Here is a 22,682-nt window from a genome sequence, read left to right as displayed (position 1 = left end):
CATCATATCAAAAAGAGGTGGGGTGCACTCCTCTTACCTCCTGCAGAGATTAAATCAAGCGGTTCGGGTTCTTCAGGCAATTCTATAGTCAAAGAAACGCCAAATTGTTTGACCATTGAAAAACTTACAATTTTAGAAAAGAAAGTACTAAACAGCTAAATTCTTTTGTAGTTATGTAAGACTAAGCTTCAGAATGGCTCAAGGTTTATTTGGTATTGGGGGAAAATACTTTATAATTCATTTGGATTTACTTTGCAGAAAATTATATCGAATGTTAATATTTTACAATTATTTTTTTACTGAAAAACTGTGTGTAACCTACTGTATAATACTTCAATTGAAAACATAGCATTCTGTTACTATATATTACAAAGTTTAAGTGTTAAAGGCAAATATCCTTGAGCTTGGTTTTTCTTTTTTCTCTTATGAAATCACAATGTTTTCATAGTTTACGCACACAAAGTCCATGGTCATAATATCTGCACAACTCTGTGAGGTCCTTTAAAGTCTATTTGCAGATCAACTTGTTTGATGGTCATTAGCAATAATCTGTGTCTATTGATTAATAAAAGATATCTTGATAAATTAACTATGAGGGCCTCAACCATTTGTATCAATGCTGGGCAAGATATAGCTAACCCTTTCCACAGTCCTAATTCCTTGCATCACAAGGGATATTTGCCTCTAAATCATAGATTGACAGTCTAACACTAATTCTGGGTCACCACGTAATCGAGAACTCAAGATTGATAAAACATTAATAATTATGGATACACATTAAGTTAAAAGGTAATATGAACACAAAATTTAGTAATAAAGAATTAAGATTGAATATACTAATAGTAAGATGAAATGAAGTAATATATTAATGATTAAGAATGGGTGGAGTGAGGGTAGTGAGCCATTCTTAATCATTAAAATATTACTTCAGCTCATCTGACTGTCTTAGAATACAACCTCATTGGTTGACACATTGTCAACACGAAATCTGACGCAGAGATTGGATGAGTGACAGTGGGCGGACCTTTAAGCACCCGTGAAAGGTTATTTTTTAATGTTTAAGCCCAGTTCTTAATGATTGTATATCTGCTATTTCATTGGCTAAAAATGTAGGTTGTATTCTAAATACATGATTGTATGAAGGTATAGTAGATTTGAGCATTAGAACATACAAATACATGTAGAGTTAGAGGAGGGTAAACTCTTGTGACCCTTACCTTGGTATTCGGACAGACTGGTTTCTTCCGAGTCTTAAATTTACATACAGTTCCGTAAAGCTAAATACTTTAGATACAGGCAAATATAACGCAAACTGGAGTGTCAATACTATCATCAAATAAAGTAAATCTAAAAGCAACCAGTTTACTTTAATCACTTAAGAAAAAAAGATTATTTTTTTCTTTTTTGGTCCCAGGACACATCATATCAACGGAAATCCTTGGACAAATAATATCTCTGTATTATATACTAGAACGATTTTTCCTTTCTAAGTGTTTAGTTAAAAACATAACGTATATGTATGATTGTTTTATGAAATGCCAGTCAATACAAAACTTCATGAAACAAAATTTAGAGAAGTTATAAAGCGATATAGATTTTGTTCATTTTTCGGTAAAAATTTGACACTAAATGTGTAGAGCAAAAGCAAAATAAACGTCAATGTCAAGTTGTATTAGACTAGTGTATTATAAGAAAATATGTTTTGACTGTATTACAAACAAAAAAACAATGTTGTGCAAATAAATTACATACAATATGCATAGTTAAATGATATGAATTCTCAAGTAACTCACACAAAAAAAAGACAATACAATAAAGTGTCAAAGCCATACAATACAAACAGTACATTTTTAACAATGATTAAGAAAGTCATAGTTATCAAACTTATCTGATAATAATCTATCAAAATGCACACTAAAAACTTCATAACTCCAACAATGATTCTCACCTTGTCGTTTGAGCTGACGTTCCTTCTTCAGGGCGTTGTCCTCGGCATGTGCGAGTTTCTCGTGCAGCCGGTCACGCTCCTCCTGCTGTTGGAGGCGGGCAATCGTGGCATGTGCACGGAGATCTCGTAACTCCGCCAGCAGGGATTGTCGGTCCGCACTGAATATCTGCTCCTGGGCTGATTGGTGCTGGGACTCCTGGAAGGTATTAAATGTGTATTAGAAATAAAAACTCTATAAATGTCATCATTCAAGTGGAAAAATTGGTGGAGTCAGAACCTCATACAAAAACATTGGATTAATTTTCATCTGCTTCAGGCTTTCATACTTGAAATAAATTGATCAATTTTACAGAAACCACATCAAGTGGGGCCAGTTCTTTTTTACATTTAAGACATCAAACCTTTGTTGTAAATCTTATCTACTTATATGTATCAAGTCTACCACTACAATGTACTAAGCCCCATCTCATACCATATTCCTGATTTTCTGTTCAAGTCTCTGCACCTCGTCGATGTTGGTTTCTGGGAATGCCAGGACGTGAGATCGGAGTTGGGCAAGCAGCGTCTCACGCTCCTTGGTGAACACATAGCTGATGGCACGTAGAAGCTCCGCCCTCCAATCAGATCCCTCCAGGCTCTGTAACAAGAATTTTCATTGGTTAAGCAAGGTTCTGTAGTTTGTTACAAGAGTTTTCATTGGCAAGTCATATTTAAAATGTCATGCAAAATGAACTTTTCAGCATTTCCAATTGACCAATCACTCTTATTTCATTCATGCCACCTATATATGTAGTTAATTGGGATTTAATCAGAAAAATAATTGTGTTAGGTTTTCTTGCGATAAAATTTTGTACATTTTTCTTGCGCTGCCTTAGGCTGTAAAGGATAGCTATTACATTCATAACCCAAGGAGATATGTATTTAATACATAGTATCATCTATATTGTGTGGGTGCGTAACGTTACTGCCGCTACTAAAGCATGCATACATTGGCCAATCATACTAGCTAATGTATCATTTTTTTTACATAATACTTTAAACATACTAATACATAACTATAATACTTTAAACGTTCCAATAAATAAGTTTATTAGGATTAAGCGAGTTGTTTATGTTACAACATACATGCATTTAAAACTTGAACAAAAAACATGACATTTATAATTTATGGATCGAAATTTGGATACAAACATAATGAAAGGAGCATGCATGCATATCAAAGGATTCAAAGGTTAAAATCATTGCCCTAATCTCCATATATAACACTCCAAAAAATACACACAACCAGTAGACCCCTACAATGTATTTCCTCAATAAGAATATTACTAGAACAGCCTGGGTCAGTTAATGGTAACATTCGCTCATTATAGCTAAAGTGAGCGAGTTGGTTCCACGCTTGCAGAGTAAGCATTCAGATGAGTCAGGGATACAAATAAAGTTAGCTAATGTGAGCGACAACTAGCCTTAACTGAACGCATGACTGGTCTTTTGTGCCAAAAATAAATAAAATGCTTAATTGTTCTTCAGTATTACATCAAATATAGCAAATTATAACTCACAAAATTGAATGCAAAGAAAAACCCAAGTTTATACAATTATAATAAAACAATTTATAAACTGCACATTTTAAACAACAGCAAAGCAATTCAAGCAAAATATGTTGGTGTGACACACAATGAGGAATGTTCTTTTAAAAGTGATCATATTTCAAGTATTCTTATACAGCGTTTCTTTCTGAATGAAAATGTGGTCGAAATTTGAAATATTTTAACAATTCTAAGGGCCCTGGCCCCATTCACAAAAAGGTGAAAAAACACTGTTATATAGTTGTATTATAATAAAGTTACTTTAACAGCTGTTTGTTCTAAACAAGAGCAAGTAGAGCAATGCTTAAAATTGTCTGTTCATGTTCTTCTTCATTTAAACAAGGGCTATAACACCACATTTATTAGACCTAGAGTTATGGTCTTTGCTATATATGTATGTATTGTCCCTGGTGCAGTTCTACCAAGTTTCATTGAATTCTTTCGAGCTCTGACCAATTTAAAACTTTTTGCACATCAAAACCAATGCCGACACCAAGATTATGACAATACCACCATTTTTTTCTACAAAGATAGATGAGCTTATGTCGTAACTCAAACATTAAGACCAGCTGGATTGTAGATACCGGTATAAGCTGATATGAATTATTCCCAAATCAGTTTCCAGTATAGCAACCAGTACAAATGTTCATTTTGAGTGTCCATTAGAAAGTGGATCTATTGAGGCTAGATCCACGACCTTTTGGGTGAGAGGTGGTTACCCACATTTTTGTATACCACTAAATAGTCAAATTGTGTGTCACTAGGCAAGTTAAAGATAAAATTTATGAGAATGACAACTATTTAAAATGCATATGTTGGCAAGCTGTAGAACAATAAGTAGACAAAATTGCTTGATCAGGAATAAATATCTTAATACCGTTTAAACAAGAGGCCCAAAAGGGCTTATGCTCTACTGGCATGGCTTTTGTGGTCATATCAATCCAGAGCATGTATGTATGGGTAAAAGGCAACAGACATATACTTTATGTTTTGTGTTTAGGTTACCTGAAAACGTAGCAGGTTCAACATCTGAGCCCAGAAAGTATTGTAAGCAGATTAGTTGCATGAACTATTTTAATATGTGCCAAGTAGAAGTCATCTGACAAAAAAAAAAATGCTTTCAAAACTGTACTCATAGTAAAAATTTCTGTAGTTTTAAAAGTTAAAAAAAGTTGGTCAAAAGGTCAAAGTCAAGGGCATCCTAGGACAACATTGATCAATTTGAACAAACATTCACAATCAATTGTGCTGAGATGGATGCACAAACACACAAAAAGATTTTCAAACCTTTCCAGATTTATGTTTACCAAACCTGTGAACCCTGGGTGTGGCCAGTAATGACACCAGGTGCATAACTTAAACATTCACAACCAATTTTGTTAAGATGAATGTGCAAACTACAGAACTTAAAGCTAAAAAATGGCCTTTGGGCTTTCAACAAGAACAAGGCAGAGTAATTCACAAAATCAACTGCAGAAGCAAAAAGCAAATTGTCTCTCAAAATCCTAGACTTGCAAATTGTCTCCCTTAACTCTAGACTTGAATTTACATGTACATGTAAACTTGGCTAAAAATAGAATTCACTCATGCAGACCTGGCTAAAAATAGAAAGCATTTCTTTAAAACTTTCATGGCCCATAATCTAGACATTTATGGACGGATCTGGCTGGTTTTCGAAAGGAACCGAGCTCTAATGGATATCTAGATACTGTACAAAGTTTCATCGAGATACAATCAAAACTGAAGACTGAACGCACGACCGCACAGACGCACGGATGCACATACTACGTACACATTACCATCGCATAAGCTCTTCTGGCCTTTGGCCAGTAGAGCTAAAAAATAATAATTTGTTTAAATTGTGTGTCACATGGCAGGTTAAAGCATAGGCCGGTATTTATAAAACACCTTCAGCTGTTTCTGAACTTCAGTCGTTTTCCTAGCTTAAGTATTTCACTGGTCATTAATAACTTCGTAACATCTCAGTTACATTATCTTCATTGATATTATCGAAAAAAACACAACTCTTATTCCAAAATCACTTATACTTTTCTTTTTATTTGACAATGAAAATTTTAATAAATTGACTTAACTTACGATACGACTTAAGATGTTTTATTAATACCGGCCATGAGTTATGACAATGTTCAATATTATGACTGTAAATGTCAGCAGGTAGTGGAACAGTGAATTTTACGTACCTCGTCCTCATCATCATCTCCGTCCTGTGTATGTGAAACACGGTGACGTTTATAGGATATATATATATACACATATATGTATATATGTAAGATACATTATACACACGTAGGACACCATGCTTTTTCATAATGGGTGATAAAAATAACAGATTTTGATACAGTTTATTTGTATCAATATACCGTAAATGACTGGGTATAAGACGATAGAGGGTATTAGACGCAGGGAAAAAAATCTGTGAAAAGTCCAAGAAAAAAACTTTTAATCTATGTTTTTGGTTAAAAGACGCATAGAAAAGATGTCAAATCGTCAAGCATTTTCGGCGACCATGTTTGTTGACAGTGACAAAATTATTGTTTTTTGCGTGAAAATGGCGATGGTTATCTTTAAAACCATACAATGATAAACTGTCAAGAATGGAAAGTTAAGTTATGCAAAAACCCTATATTGTACGGGTTTGTTCTCAAAATGTCAACACCTACAGAAAAGAATAAAGAATGTGACAAAGTGCGAAAAAACAAGACCATTAACATACAGATTAAAGACAGTCGAGTTTTTCACACCTTCTCGTACAACTGACAAAAAATGTTTTGACAGGGCCCAACTTTGCTTTTCTATATGCAAGTTTAATTATTGTTCAATTCAATTTTTTATTCAAAATAATATTGAATAACTTTAATCGAAAAATATTTTTGTTTAAATTATAAACGTCTTAAGATATACCGTATCCCGATCTTAAACTGCCGTTTTAACTCGTATATACTCGATCAATATGACGCGAGTAACATCCCTTTCTACATAAATCAAAACAAACTCTCGGCTTGAAATCGACCTCAGAAAAAAAGTTAAAAAAATTGTTACTGGGTATTATACGCAGGCATTTTTTTGCATCGAAATCTGAGGGAAAAAAAGGGCGTCTAATACCCAGTCATTTACAATATGTGATTCAGTTGTTTTTACAAACAGAGTATTAACTGTTTGCCACAATGGTCTTTTGCTAGATTGAGGCCTTTGCTAGATGGAGGTCTTTGCAGAACATAGGCCTTTTGCTAGACGAAGGCCTTTGCAGAACATAGGCCTTTTGCTAGGTGGAGGCCTTTGCAGAACATAGGCCTTTTGCAAGACATAGGCCTTTACAGAACATAGGCCTTTTGCTAGACGGAGGTCTTTGTTGAACAGAGGCCTTTTGCAAGATGGAGGCCTTTGTGGAACATAGGCCTTTTGCTAGACGGAGGCCTTTGCAGAACATAGGCCTTTTGCTAGACGAAGGCCTTTGCAGAACATAGGCCTTTTGCTAGGTGGAGGCCTTTGCAGAACATAGGCCTTTTGCAAGACATAGGCCTTTACAGAACATAGGCCTTTTGCTAGACGGAGGTCTTTGTTGAACAGAGGCCTTTTGCAAGATGGAGGCCTTTACAGAACATAGGCCTTTTGCAAGGGAGGCCTTTGCTGAACATAGGCCTTTTGCAAGATGGAGGCCTTTACAGAACATAGGCCTTTAGCTAGACGGAGGCCTTTGCTTAACATAGGCCTTTGGCAAGATGGAGGCCTTTACAGAACATAGGCCTTTAGCTTCATGAAAGTCTTTGCGAAGCCAACTTTACATACAGCAGAAGAAACTTTAGTTCCAGCATATAATTTTCAAACAAATCTTTGAAATATAACAGCAAGTTGTTTATTTTGTAAAAAACTGATATTAACAACTTCAAAGATGCCACATATGAAACACTGAAGAAGTTCAAGTATATGAATGGAGGGGAAAGGAAGGCAAGATGCACAGAATGCTCAAAATGCAGATACATTATATTCCAAAGTAATTAATCAAATCAATAAGCATGTTAAGGCAAATATCCCTGTTGTTTAAGGGACTAGACACCAGATAACAAAATTGCAAGAAAAAAAAGAAAATTGTCAAAAAATTGATATCGTTATGTACAACGCATTGAGTCTTACCCACTTAAGTATAACATTGCTTATGACACATGTATCTTTAGCAGTTTATGCTATTCGAAATTTACTGGGTTTGTAACCACATGAATCCCTGAATTAAATTAAAAATAACAGGTCAACTCAGCTGAGTCAGCCACAAAATATTATTTTAATCATGCAAAATTGTGTATTATCGGCCTAATACTAGCTTATATTGACAATGCTATGCTTGTTTTGTGGAAATAATGAAAATTGCTGATTTTATGACCATCTGGTGTCCAGTCCCTTTAAAAGGAAAGATGATAGTCTCATGGATTCACCCATCACTAGTTTTCAAATATTTTGGCCCCAATAGTTAATTTATCCATACATCTCTTTTTAACTCAATGATCACAGCTTATTGACAATGTCTTTCAAATAAGTTTATCTACAAATAATTTAATCAAAGCTTCAAAATGTTTTCCGCAATTATGACCATGGACTTTGTGGGTCAAACAGTGATAATTATGAATACATCATTTTATTAGAAATAGAAAGAAATACAATGTCAGGAATATTTGCCTTGAAGCCAATCTAAAACTCTCCATTCTCTGTCCATACCAAGATCAGATAGAAGAAATCATTATTCCAAGAAAGAAACAAAACCCTAACCTTATCGAGCCCCCTGAGTTTGTGCGTCTGAGCGAGCAGGTCCTTGAGGGCCTGTATGGTTGAGATCATTGACTGGCGCTCGTTCTCCCACCCCGCACGGAGTGATTCGACATCCGCATCACGCGGAAGGCTTGCCGAGGACTGAGAACGGTTCAGATATTCAAGCTCAGAGATTGTTAACACCTGGACGCCCTCACGGTGGAGTTTTCGCAGTATGCCCTACAAAAAAATAGGGATATTTGTTTATTCAAACAATATTGCCAAACTACTAATGTAAAATAAGGTTCTAGTTGAAAATAAGGACATGTAGCCGAGTTCTAGCTGACAGGACTTCTGGGCTATGTCAATAAAATATTCCAATCTCATTATCAATTATTTATTTCATGAATATTCCTAGTATATTATTTACTTTTGCTGTAAATATGGCATTTATATAACTTGTATATACCTGTAGCTTAGCAGACATGGGCTCAGCTCCGTGTCCATTAACGAGCCCCATCTCTGCCCCCACCCCATCCTGTCTCTGCCTGGCTTCCCGCTCATGGACGGATGACTCATCTAGGAAAGGAATGGGTGAAACTATTAATAAAATGTTGATTAAACATGTATCAAGAAGCATTTTACAGGACTGAAAGATAACAGCTTAGTTCATAACTCAAGCCAATATCAAACCCACATGCCTTAGATGTTAATTTTAGAGGGAAATAATGTACAAGATACAATAATTTCAGAAATGTGTCCATTTCACCTGCCATGTGTTCTATTGACAAAATTCATCGAAAGAAAGTAAGTTTCATACTTGCTATTCAATACATGCTTAACCTTTTAAAATTATTATATTTATCAGCATTTTTTAAAGCCAAACAAACTCATATATATAAATAGTCACAATGAATATGAAAAAATTAATATTTTAAAGAATTGTTTTCTAAGCCCTACCAAAGTCGAGCCCTGCTCGTGACTTCAGGGCAGTTATCTCCTCCTGGTGTTTAACCACCAGCCTGTTCGTCTCTGCCTTGTACTTGCGCTCAAGTTTCTGCAGCTGGTCATGTAATTTCTCGTCCACCTCTCGACCATGAAGTCGTTTCAGATGCTCTATTTCATCGGTGTATTTAATACGGAGGGCTGCTAGCTGAGCTTCGGTGTCCTGGCTGGCACGCCGGGTCAGTTCAGAGATGTGACGTTGATGTTCTGAGCTTAGCTCGTCTTTAAGGCTCATAACCTTCTGTAAGTTGTGTTAATAGATAAACATTATTTACACATTATTGCGTTTATAACGTTTAAATATGGTGAATATCACAAGTAAGAATTAAATTAAGTTTAAATCCAATTTTCAAGTATTAATTGGCAGAAAAAACAAAATACAAACATAATCCAATCAAACACTCCACAAAACTAGTTAAATCATCTTAAACATTAGTTGCTAAAGCATTATAAGTTAGAAACACACAATTTAAATACAAATCCTTAAAACTGTAAAATAGCTGTCAAGAATTAGTGCAACCAAACCCTGCATTTAAAGAATGAAGACCCTGCCATTAATATCTAAAATTTAATGAACAACCCATAACCCTCACACTTGCCTGCACAAAATCTCGTGCTGAGAGGTTTGTGGAAGTCCTGTAGAGGTCAAGTTCTTCCTGAGCCTTTTCTAGTCTTTGTCGAACACTGGTCAGGTCAAGGTAATCTGATAGTGGTTCATACCGGAGTTCTGCCTGTTGGCTTGGGGCACTAGTGATCCTAAAATCACCCTGACCCTGATCTAGAACTCTCTGAGTTTCCATGGCAACTGGATATGACCTTGGACTGACCTCATCTGCAACCTCAAGGTCACGACCTTCAGGAGGCTCACCTTCATCAAATCTCTCTCCTCTTTGTATCTGCATAAGTGCTGTTTTGGTGATGAGCAATTCCCTCCTTAGTTGTTGAATGTATTTTTCAGCCTCTGAAGACAAGCTCTGTGCAGCCTCTGGTAAGACCTGATCTCTCTGTGAACTTTGATCTTCACTTTGACTCTGGACCCCATGTTGTACCTCAGTGGGTTGGGAATAGCGAGGTCTCAGATTGCCATCACGATCATACAACTGTCCATCTTCACCAATGTACCTCTCAGATTCCCCAGCTCCCTGCTGGCTGCTGGGTACATTGTATACCAAGTTTTCTGTGTCAAGGGTGAAGGTTCCTACCTCTGCAGTTCTTCCATTGGATGACCTTTGGCTTGAAGTTGACCTCTGGCTTGGAGATGACCTCTGACCTACTGGTGTAAAATCCCCATCTCTCGGAGAACTTTTCCTGGAAGAGTGTCCCTGGCTATTACTTGGTGACCTTTGACCATCTGACCTGTGGCTTTCACTTGACGACTTGCGACCTTGCCTTAGAGCTTTGTGGAATTCACTTGGTGACATATGACCTTCTGTTGGTGTTTTGTTACCTTCAGTAGGTGTTCTGTGGCCTTCGGAAGGTGTCCTGTGGCCTTCCCTTAATGACCTATGAATCTCACTGGGTGAGATGCGGGATGTTGGCGACAACCTTTGACCTTCAACCTGCTTTGACCTTTCATCTTCACTTCTCTGGGCATCCAGTTCAGAATGACCTTCACTTGGGGTTCTCCCATTCTGTTGTTCTGCATCCACAGGGGAGCTGCTCTTTGATGATGACCTTGAACGGGCTTCGCTTGTCTGGGTGACCATCTGGTACTCAGGCCCGTCCCTGGTAGGAGGACTGGGGCTTGCCGCCATGTAGGCTGGAACTACCTCCCTTTGTAAGATCTCTACCTCCTGTGGTCTCAGTTGCCTTGGTGACAGGCTTTGACCCTCAGGGGACTCTGACCTTAAAAGACTCCGTTCTCTGGTGCCACTAGGCTCAAATGACTGGTGCCCCGAATCTTCCTGGTCCTGCATAGTCTGTACCGCCTCAAGGAATGTCTGTCCTTCAGTACGGAAACTCTCATCTGAAGCCCTTCTTGTGGCATCACCAGGAAGTAATGACACGTCAGGGGAGCTTCTGAAATCTGCACCATCTGTCGGTGAGGGACGTCTTCCCTGTGACCCTCCAGATCTAGGACTTTGACCCGTCTCTGAGCCCTCAGAACTGAATTTCTTCAGTTTAGTCAGGGCCCGTAGCTCTTCCACTTCTCTTTGTAGGTTAGTGATCTGGCTGTGCATAGCAGAGACAGTTTCTGCTTCCTGAGAGCGGGTTTCGCTGGCTAGGTGATGAATGTCTGAGATTTCTGTGTCACGCTCCTGCACTGCGGTCCGAGCCTCATTCAGATTAGTCTCAAGGGAGATAATTACTTCTTCCTGATTCTAAACAAAATAACGCCACAAAAATGTAAGATTACAAAAACCCTAAAAACCACTGAATTCATAATAAAATGAGATTGTGCTATGACCGAAAAACAAACTATTAGTAACTATGATCATCCACTGCGTGATTCCTGCTCTTTAAAGAAAAATTATTTAAGACCACTACAAACCATTGCATTGTTTTGTCTAAGCCATTAGTGATATCTAAAGTTAGAAGTCTAACCATAAGCCATTTTTTTCAAATAAGCATGTACCACTTCAAACACATGGAAAAACCTGAAACCCCATCAGTTAAGTACCTAAAACCCAATCAAATTTCTACAGCACACCACACCAAAAGAGACAACTCTGCCTACCTGTAGCTGAGCTCTCAATGTAGCAATAGTAGTGGTCTCCCCTGACTGCCTTGTCTGTGCAACCTCTTCCTTCGCCTTGTTGGCTTCTTCTGTCACCTTGATAACTTCTTTCTGTCTTTGCTCGACATCTTGTTGAAGTTTCTTCATTTCTTTCTCTTTTTCTGTGCCATTTTAAATATTTAAAAATTGAGTAATCTTTCAATGATATTGAATGGAATGATGAAATTCTTACAAACAAAAGAAAATATACAAGAGAAATAATATTTTCTTTACATTTTCTTTATATTCTGAGCATCGCTGAAAACAATACTACTCAATCCTATCACTCTAGCATGTTTAAACATAAAATGATATCAACCCTGAATTTGAAGTCCATAGGACCATGCATATTTAAATTGCAATACAGTGTATAGTAAGTAACCCACATTTGTTTCCTTCACTGGGTCTTAGTTAACTACAGCGGGTGACAATTTTCAATGTTTCCCCCTTCTCATTACTTACCTTTTAGTTGGTTCTTCTGTTCCCTGATAAGTTTATCCTTCTCCTGCATGGAAGCCTGGATGTCCAGTTTCAGCTGAACAAACTCCTGGTCCTTGCTTTCAGCCACCGACATCTGTTGTTCCCCCATATCAACAGCTTCTCTAAGGCTCTTGCCAACCTAGGGGAGGTAATTCATGAATCAATGCATAACAAGGACAGTAATTCTACACACAAAGGCAAATAACTCCTGGTCCTTGCTCTCGGCCACCAACATCTGTTGTTCTCCCATTTCAACAGCTTCTCTAAGGCTCTTGCCAACCTAGGGGAGGTAATTCATGAATCAATGCATAACAAGGGCAGTAACTCAACACACAAAGGGCTATAACTCCTGGTCCTTGCTCTCGGCCACCGACATCTGTTGTTGTTCCCTCATTTCAACAGCTTCTCTAAGGCTCTTGCCAACCTAGGGGAGGTAATTCATGAATCAATGCATAACAAGGACAGTAATTCTACACACAAAGGCAAATAACTCCTGGTCCTTGCTCTCGGCCACCAACATCTGTTGTTCCCCCATTTCAACAGCTTCTCTAAGGCTCTTGCCAACCTAGGGGAGATAATTCATGAATCAATGCATAACAAGGGCAGTAACTCAACACACAAAGGGCTATAACTCCTGGTCCTTGCTCTCAGCCACAGATATCTGTTTTCCCCCATTTCCACAGCTTCTCTAAGGCTTTGGCCAACCAAGGCGAGGTAGTTCATGGATTAATGCATAACCAGGGCATTAATTCTACACACAAAGGGCAACTACTCCTGTTTTTGCTCTCAGCCATGAACATTTGTTGTTCTCCCATTTCCAATGCATGTCTCAGATTCTTGTGAACATATGGGAGGTATTTCTATGATAAATGCATAACAAAGAGCATTTCTTCTACATACAGAGGGCTTTAGAACCTTGTCATTATTCATACATAACAGGTTAATTAACTCACAAAAATGCAACCTACTTCATCTAGTTCTTTCTTGGTGTCTGCCAGCTGGGCACGGAGTCGGTCAGCCTCCTGTGTGGTCTGTTCAAGTTCCTGATCCCTAGACCTCAGCTGATCCTGTAGTCTCTCTACCTCTTGTGGGGATATATTGCTGGACTGTTGATAAATAAATGTTCAGTTTTGATTAAGCATGTTTAATAAAACTTGGTGACAATCAATGGTAAACTCAATTCTTAAGACATTGTGTCTTAATTTGGTCCCAGTATGTCAACATTAACTTATTAAGTTATTCAGTATGATCTGTTTTTTAAAAAAATTTAGCCAAAAGTTACGAGACCCTAGGGGTCCAAAATGCAATCCCTTGCAAGGTCTCTATATGTCAAACCTTACTTAAATTATTCAGAACCAAATGTAAGTCTGACGCTGCCCGCCTAAATAAACAACAATGTATGTCATTCTAATAACCAGGTTTCATTTTTTCAAAACCTGGTTAATAAAAACATAAAAAATAACTATATCACTGTAACAGTAATGTTCCCGCATTCACTAGAATTACCTTCACTATAATGTAATTATAATATAACCAAATACTGACAAAAACTACTTCAGAAAATGAATTTCATTGACATCGTAGTTCTAAGTTACACAAAATAAACCTTGATCAGAAAATTGCTTAAAAAGGTATGTTAAGTAAATGCTTCACTTTGTTTTTCTTTGAAACAAAGTATCAGCTTGAAAACAAAATGGCCTCACCTGCTCAGCTGGTGGGTGTTGCACTTCACCCTGCAAGTGGAGAATTTGATCCTCCCGTTCTGACACCTGCCCCAGCGCCTGCCGCAGTCTCTCCTCAGTCTCCTGCAGCTTCGTGCTTGTTGCTGACAACTGGCTGGACGTCTTCCACAGATCCTGCTGTAGACCTCTCATCTCGTCTTCCCGAGCTGCTAAGTCTGCACTCACTTGCTTCAGACTTGATTCTGTTTCTGCGAGATGTAGACCAGTTTCAGCTAGTTGGTCAGATGTCTTCTCAAGGCGATCTTGAGTTGCATGAAGCTGGGTCCAAACATCTTTGTCAGGCTGGGTTTTGAAAGATTTAAGTTGTTCTTCCAGCCTGCTCACTTCTTTCTTCATTGTTTTCTGTAACTGTTCATGCTGGATTTCTAGCTTCACAAGCTGAGATTGGTATTTCTGTTTCTCACCTAGAATTTCTTTCGCCTTATCAGCATGTTGCTTGAATTGAATAACCTGTTCTTGCAGTATTTCCACATCATTAGAAAGTTCAAATGATCCCTGAGACCTCAACTGTAGCGACTTTGGACTAGTTCTTGCTTCTGCACCAGTTCCCTTGTCTTCTATTCCATACTGCCGTTTGATGACAGTCAGCTCTTCATTTAGTTGCTTAATTTGAATATTAAGTTGTTTTTCTTTAGCCATCTTTTCTTCCAAATCCTGTTCAAGTTCCTGAATTGTTTTAAGTGATCCTCTTCTTTCTCTTTCTTTCCTTTCTCTCAAGTGTTCCAAATCATTAATTGCTTCAACAGTGTCTAATCTCTCTCTAGCTAGCTCATCTTTAGTCAGTTGCAGTTCTTTTTCAAGAGATTCAATCTGTTCATTGTCAGTTTTCCCTTGCCTCTCTCTAGTAAATGTAAGCTCTCTCTTCAATTCTTCCCTCTCTTTTTCAAAAATTTCAGTTTTAGCCCTCAACTGTTCATTCTCTGCTCTGAAGAGTTCAACCTCTTCTTGTGCATCCTCTAGTTTTTCACTATTGGCATTCTCCAGTTGCTGTTTGATAAGATCTATCTGAACCTGCAACTGTCTGGTTTCAGAACACTTATCTTCATATTGCTCCTTGTAGAATGACATACTCCTAACCAGTTGTTTAGGGTCTGATTTTTCACCAGTTTTGTCCATTTCCAAACTTTGAGACAAACTGCTCTCTTCTCTGCTTCTGTAAGTCTCCAATTCAGCTTGAAGTTCCTCAATTTCATCCTGTTTTTCTTTCAGTTCTATTTCATCTTCATAAGCTTTAACCTCTTTGGCATCTTCCAAAGCTTCTTCTAACTTCTTAACCCTTTCTTCCGCTTCCTTTAATTTTTTCTCTTTCTTACTCATCTCAACTTCTTTTTCCTGGACACTTTCTTGCAGTGAAGTGGCTGAACTTGAATTCAAAGAGTCTAATCTAAGTTTAACTTCAGATAACTCTTTCTTCAGAGTCTGAACTTCCATCTCTTTCTCTTCAATCACATTATCTTTTTCATCCTCACTCATTGGCGGAAGTGGTGGTGCAATTTGTAAAGCAGCTTCGACTTGTTTCTTCAACTTAACAATCTCTTTCTCTTGCTTTCTAATAACCTGAGATGCCTCATCTTCAGTTCGAGGAACACCAGTTTCAACTTGAGTTCTTAACACTTCAATTTCTCTTCTCTGTTCATGTATTAGCTGTGTCTTTTCATCTTCTTCCATAGGTGGAGAGGGAGGTCTAATCTTCAGGGCTGCATCAATTTGCTTTCTAAGAGTTTCATTCTCTAGTCTGAGATCGCGGATTAGAACAAACTTATCATCTCCAGTAAGGTTAGCATCCATAATCTGCTGTTTAAGTTTTTCAATCTCAACCCTTAATCTTGTAATAACATCAGCTTTACTTTCTGTGAAGTTTTCACCAGGAGGTGATGGAGGTCTTCCAAGCGTAACAGCATCATCTATTTCATCCTCAGATTTTGGTGGAGATGGTGGTCTTCCAAGAAGTTTCTGAACTTGCTCCTTAAGATTTTCCAACTCTTCTTTCTGTTCTTGTATTATACGGGACTTTTCGTCCTCAGAGGCAATTTCAATTTCTCTCCTCAGTTTCTTTATTTCTTTGTCCTTTTCAAGAATCTGTTCATCATTGTCTTTCACCTGTTCCTTGTATTTGGCAATGTGCTGTAATAAATGAGTGATGTACTTTTTTAAATCAAATTCTTCAAAATCTTTAAATGATCTGGATTAAGTTGTATCAGCATGTTCAAATGTATTGACTTTACATAAATTACAAATGTAAATGTTACTTAAGTTGAAATACTTATTTGTAATGATAAAAATGCATTAATTGGTTTGGACAAACCATTTTAATTATAAATTATTGCATATATAAAATTTTTACTAAAATAAATTACCTTAATAAGAGACCCATTACTATACAATTAAGCTAACTACAAAAACTTGAACACTGGCAAATTTTAAATAAATAAATTCTTCTTATCCATGAATAACAGGTTCCAGTTTTCTCTACCTGTAAAATTACAAGTGGAAATACCACAAAACTGCCTACAGAAGCCATCTAATCAATCTACTACAGCTGTTTCTACACCTAATAAGCAGCACTCACAGATTCAAGGAGTTCTACTTTATCGCTAAGTTCAGCTAACTCCTCAAGCTTTTCTTCAACAACGTTATCTTTCTCCCGCAGGTCTCTTTTTAGGCGGGCAATCTCCACCTCGTGTTTTATCTGTGGGTGGGGAAAGTATACAAGTGTGAGGGGGCGGGGCGTGTCTTGTTAGCACAGCAGATGTTTGTTAAAAAACCAATAAATCGGACAAAAATGTAATTGGTCAATTATTGAATATTGAATATACAGTTGGTTTTATATAATGATATCATAGTTAAAGGGATATCTTTACAAAACTAGTGGATGGGATATTATATATTGTATTTGGGTATGTGATGTTAATATGTTTGTGTCTATAGTTCATTGTCGTTTGGGCCCTTGCCTTGTGTCTATAGTTCATTGTCGTTTGGGCCCTTGCCTTGTGTCTATAGTTCATTGTCGTTTGGGCCCTTGCCTTGTGCCCATTAAAAAGGATTATTTTTAAATTTTTGACATCTCAGCTTGTCCCTGTATTTTTCATTGTATTATTGATATTAACAAGAGCACCACAAGGGGATGCAAGCACTCATTTTCTTTTCTCATTTCAACAATTATTAAACACAGTGTTATAGGCCTGCTACACATATCTCTGGCAACATGTGTAATAAGTTACATGTGAACACCTACAACAGTTTTTGAGTTATGACCACCATTAATAACAATAACAAGGCTATCACAATACCTCAGTTCCCCCCCCCCCCCCAAAAAAAATAACAAGCAAACAAAATTAAACCACTGTCATATTGCAGACATGTATAAAATTCAATGATGAACTGATGAACCATTCATGTTTCAATGGGTTATGCTATGATCAGCCTATACTTGTGTACTCTCAGAATAGGCCTTTTTGCGGGTATTGTTTTAAAGTGGAATTTTCATCAGAATCACTACAAAGACAGTGTTTGGAATGGCGAGCTCAGCGACTCAGGGGAAGCTATGCAGTGTCACATATGACAATAGGCAGTGTCCGCAAAAAGGACTATTGAAAGCTATGACTTTACACACATTGGCACAGGTTAGAAACAATTCAGCAAGTGTTAACATAGCAACATATAATGAACAACCTCAACCACTGACTGTGTTAAATCAGCAATATTATCTTATGGATTTTGAGACAACATGGATTTTGTGAAGTATTTCATCTAAATAGGTATTTTTTTGTTTGTTTAAAAACAACATTGTATAAAATTTGAAAATACAAGAACCTTCACCCATTTCCATAGTAATGAGAACAACAATTATATATGATATTGAAAAACAATTGAAATTACACAAATCCTCCACTTGTTAGATGAAACACACATGAGAATCAAACTATTCCACAAAATCCCCTTGTCTCAACGTGATTACTGTAATCATTGTGATATAACGCTAGATATATTGTGAGGTTCGCGTACCACGAGAGCATGTTCCTCGGACGCAAAATCGGGGGGTCGGTCTGTAAGTGACTCGTTTTCACGTATTTTGTCTTCCAGCATCGTCTGAACTGTCTCGTAATCCTCTTGGAGTTTTAACTAAATAAAACAAAAGGCTTACAAATATAAAAATAAACAATATATATTTAAGAATGCACTTATACTCTTAATTCAGCAAGTCCACAATTTATAGAATTGTTGTAATTTACCGAAAAGGATAAATGAATATCATAAACAATTGTTCTTATGAAGGGTACTGAGTTTAATTTGAAAAAAAGGGGCAAAAACATGGTATTTTCACCATCTGAAATGATATATTTCAATGATATAGACTCACCATTCATTTAATATTTGTGTGTTTTCAGCTTTTAAAAACATGGTTACAATCTCGTTACCATCAGTAATTGATATTTTCCATAAAAGCATTATTCAGTAAGTAGATAAAGGTTTATCACTCAAAATTGATGTTATAAGTTGAAGTTATATTGATTATAAATATGAGCATCATTTTCAACAAGAGTGCTGAATTCCAATGAAAAAACATGTCCACTGTTTTCTTCTTTAAGCAATCAAGGGGCACAACTCAATAATTATCAAAGCAGGAGTTAAGGAACTTGCTACAAACATATAGGATTTACCGTTGTGAAAAATGTCATGTGTACAAAAGTTATGATAAAAGATGTCTAACTTCATATTTTTTTGGCAAAGGCAAATAGCAACACAACAAACATGTTGACATCATCACCAATACAGACATTATTTCAACTTTTTCTCCTAAGGAAACATATCTTAAAGTAGACCTACATGTACCTATCCATTTATTTAAGGTGAAAACTGTTACAATATGAACTGGGACTTGGGTCGTTCAAAATATTGGATCACTTGAGGTATTAGCTGGATACCCGGCGTCCTCGAGGGATAGCAGTTATACTATTTACAAAAATCTATTTTTGTATAAGTCAAATAAAAGGCAACAATTTTAATTTTAAGGTTTTGTGGTTAAAAAGGGAAATTAGCTGAAAAGAGGAAAAATGGCATCCCTGAACTGTCTGTCTGTATTGCATATGAACTCCAAACAAAAGCTCCAAATACCTGGAAATCATGAAGGTCGGTGATCTCGATCTGCATGCTTTCCACCTCTGCAGTGAGTTGTCCAATCATCCCCTCCTTCTCAGCAATAGATGCTTGCATATGGCTGGCCTCCTCTAGGTCCAAACCCTCCTGTAATAGTTTCTTAAGTATAATTAATTAACAAAAACTGTTAATTGCCACTTAGCTGTAACATTACAATGTGCCCTATCTAGTGTTGTTCCAATGATCGCTTAAAATCGAAAATCAATTAAAACAATCATTGGCTACTATCGACAATGATTTTGCCTTAAACAATTATTGACAAAAGAACCTTAAGAGTAATATATAAACAATTTGATCTCATTTGTTGTTTCAAATTTGATACTTGCTCTTAGATTGACTTGCTCTTTTTTTTAAATTTATTGAATTTATAATCAAAGCTTTATGAAGAATGATGATAACATTGTGGTTATAAAAGAATGAATTCAAAAGGCAAATCATATCAAATGTGATAAGCATTCGATTGACAAGGCATTGGTGTCATCAAACTTGGCTAGATTGTTCTCATACTTGAGGACTTTTTCTATAAATATCAAAGGTTAATAAAACCATGGACCTATAAACCATGGATTGGCAACTCTTATCTGTGTTAATGCGATAATCTCAAACTCACGCGTGCAGCGGGATTTCATTCCGAGATCTTACCGTGTGGTCATTTTTGAGACGTCCGATATCGGCCAAATATATACATGTAGGAAAACATTAATCAAAATTGACTCATATGCGTGGTACTTTCATTTCAGTTAATAATAGTCCAATTGAATCTGATTAAAATCACAGTTATTAATTATAATTAAATCTATAACGAACAAGGCATTATTAGCAGAGTTGACGGAAATAACCGAAGATCGCCATTAATCACCGACCAGAGATTCGGCAGAGTTTTCCGATATTTGCCGAGCGCGCGCTAAGGATTGTGGGTAAATTATTGTTTCTTATCGTTTCACCGATATGGGGCAGTTGCCAGTCCATGGTTTATAGGTCCGTGATAAAACTGCTCTTTTTTTCTACCTGTACAGGTTTATGCTGCAAGGCTTCAATTAGCTCATCCTTCGATGTGACGTCTTCTTTAAGGGTAGCTAACTCCTCCTTCAAGGCAGCTAACTCCTCCTTTAAGGCGGCTAACTCTGTCTCAAGGGAAACAGCCAGGTCTTCTTTTGTCTGTACTTGGGATTTAAGGCTCTGGACCTCAGCTTCTAGACCAGCGGCCACACGGGCTGTCACTGTTTCCTCCATTTCTTGGGCAATACTTGCCTATAAATGGATAATCAAAAATTTTCTTCAAGGGAGATAACTTACTCAAAAATTTATCCTTGCTTTGTCTCAACAAGAGATTAAAGCTCCATTCTCACAGATTGACTGTTTTGACAACTCTTTTAATTTTTTGTCTTAGAATCAGTCAATTTTTGCATTAATGTCTGGAAACCAGTGATACTAGACTGCTGACAAAAAAAACCCAACAGAATGCAGTTTTTCATATTTATGTTTTAAAATTGATGTTTTAAAGCTAAAAGCGTTAGTGTTTTTCGGCAGTTTTCCAAACAATTGAGATCTGTTCTAGTGCAAGTTATCTTATGTGACTGAATTGAAGGCATTGATGCAAAAAAGCTGATTCTGATAAAAAAAAATCAAAAGAACGGTCAAAACTGTCAATCTATGAGAGGGCAGCTTTAAAGGTGTGCACCTCACTGTGAGACTGGCGGTTACTCGAGCAGACACTATTTCCACCATTCTCTGGTCTATACTCACCTGTTGTCAAAACTAATGTGTTAAGTGGAGATTAAACATGCATTGTGTTATTACTATTGGAAAAGATATAAGTAGAACTAGAATTATGTTAACGAGACAAAATGACATAAAACTATAGTTTTTCTGCCATACCCAACAAATATACAATAAAATAAAATCTACCATACGATTTGCTAACTGATGTTAATTAACCATATCCATGCATATTTGTCATTCATGTTTTAGTTCATTCAGTTAAAAGTGAGAAGGAAACAGGACTAAAAATGTTACTTCTAACAGATGCTTCTATCTATCGTTAATTATATCATGCTAAAACTGTACAAACTACATGCATTAAAACTAGCATACAATTTTTATGAAAGACTAGCAGCGACTTATGTAATTCACAATTGGTACTCCTCAATATCCAAGCCTTACTATTTTTGGGAAAAAGTCGCCAAATTGAAAAATCATGTTTAAAATAAAATGAAATTTGATTTTTTATAAGTCAGATGTTGTGTATTGTGGATTATGATGTCACTGGAGTCTTTCATTTATTTTGTGGTCTAATGAAAGTGTTTCAATGATCTAGCTTTTGTCCATCAATATTTTGGCGAAAATCTAAAAAGTGTGAATCATGAATATTCTCCCATACTGGTGCGTATTTGTACCTTGTCCGTAAAAGACGCCCCAACATTGAGCAGACTGGAGTCAGGGGTTAGTGAATTGTCTGTGAATGCTGCAGACACGCGGACGGATGATTGCAGCTCCATGATCTCTCGATCCTTCACGCTGACTTCCTCACGTAGAGCTTCTAACTCGTTATGCTGTTGGGGTAGGGGGCGATGAGAAAGGGCTTGGTTAAAGCTCTATAGCCAGGTTAATGAACTTATGGTGTCTAGCCAATACTTTTTATATATTTACTCTTTTTTTTTCTTCTTTTTTTTTTTTAAAAATATCAAATCAAAGCACTGAAAGTGCTGAAAGACAGGATGACAGATGAATATGAATGTCTCTCACATTTTACAGGACAAGATCGTGTGTAATGTTGACAAAATGCATGTTTCAATGATAAAACATTCCAAAAGTTCAAATAAGAGCACTACACTTAATACATACTTAAAATTGGGACAGAAAATGCTTTACATTGTCAAAAAGCATCATTTAATCAAGATCATTATCTACAATACGATGGCAAAAAGAAGAATTAACAACTTTGTCACTTACAGCATTGATTCTTTTTTTCGATTAAAAATATTTTGGTATCATTACAAATTGAAAGAGTTACAGATATTTAATCCTGTTGTGCCTTCTCGACCGCCATAGATTCATTTGCCTGGCTTTACACTAATTCATTTCCGTTTGTTAGATGCAATTGACATGTTATATGCGAAATGCAAAGATGAAAGATTCTTTTTACAAAATGCAAGCATGAAATATGAGGCTATATATGTTACTACTATTATGCCGATTTCAAGATGCAGCATATCATTATAATAAAGTCTATACACCAAAGCACATGAATTCAACAAATTGTTACACATAAACAGTTAGTATGACAAGTA

The 22,682-nt window shown here is 36.7% G+C and overlaps 1 protein-coding gene across 4 annotated transcripts in view; it reads right to left on the bottom strand.

Moving 5' to 3' along the window:
* LOC128229687 (A-kinase anchor protein 9-like) overlaps positions 1–22,682 on the bottom strand; it is a 152,671-nt gene that overhangs the window by 26,091 nt on the left and 103,898 nt on the right. For 3 of the 4 annotated variants that reach the window (XM_052941487.1, XM_052941496.1, XM_052941505.1), the window contains 17 exons: positions 21,789–21,944; positions 20,401–20,643; positions 19,351–19,479; positions 18,241–18,357; positions 16,805–16,924; positions 14,197–16,359; positions 13,462–13,599; positions 12,476–12,632; positions 11,975–12,135; positions 9,897–11,618; positions 9,253–9,538; positions 8,762–8,871; positions 8,314–8,532; positions 5,736–5,759; positions 2,421–2,585; positions 1,949–2,144; positions 38–82 (listed from right to left, as the gene is read on the bottom strand). In XM_052941487.1, coding sequence (XP_052797447.1) covers positions 38–82; positions 1,949–2,144; positions 2,421–2,585; positions 5,736–5,759; positions 8,314–8,532; positions 8,762–8,871; positions 9,253–9,538; positions 9,897–11,618; positions 11,975–12,135; positions 12,476–12,632; positions 13,462–13,599; positions 14,197–16,359; positions 16,805–16,924; positions 18,241–18,357; positions 19,351–19,479; positions 20,401–20,643; positions 21,789–21,944 — 6,151 coding nt within the window. Of the gene's footprint in view, positions 1–37; positions 83–1,217; positions 1,251–1,948; positions 2,145–2,420; positions 2,586–5,735; positions 5,760–8,313; positions 8,533–8,761; positions 8,872–9,252; positions 9,539–9,896; positions 11,619–11,974; positions 12,136–12,475; positions 12,633–13,461; positions 13,600–14,196; positions 16,360–16,804; positions 16,925–18,240; positions 18,358–19,350; positions 19,480–20,400; positions 20,644–21,788; positions 21,945–22,682 lie in introns of all 4 variants that reach the window. The other variant, XM_052941479.1, reaches the window with a different exon arrangement.

This window comes from Mya arenaria, chromosome 1 (assembly GCF_026914265.1).
Source record: "Mya arenaria isolate MELC-2E11 chromosome 1, ASM2691426v1".
NCBI lineage: Eukaryota > Metazoa > Mollusca > Bivalvia > Myida > Myidae > Mya > Mya arenaria.
Note: the sequence above shows the minus strand (reverse complement) of the source record. Positions and strands in the feature narration are given on the sequence as shown.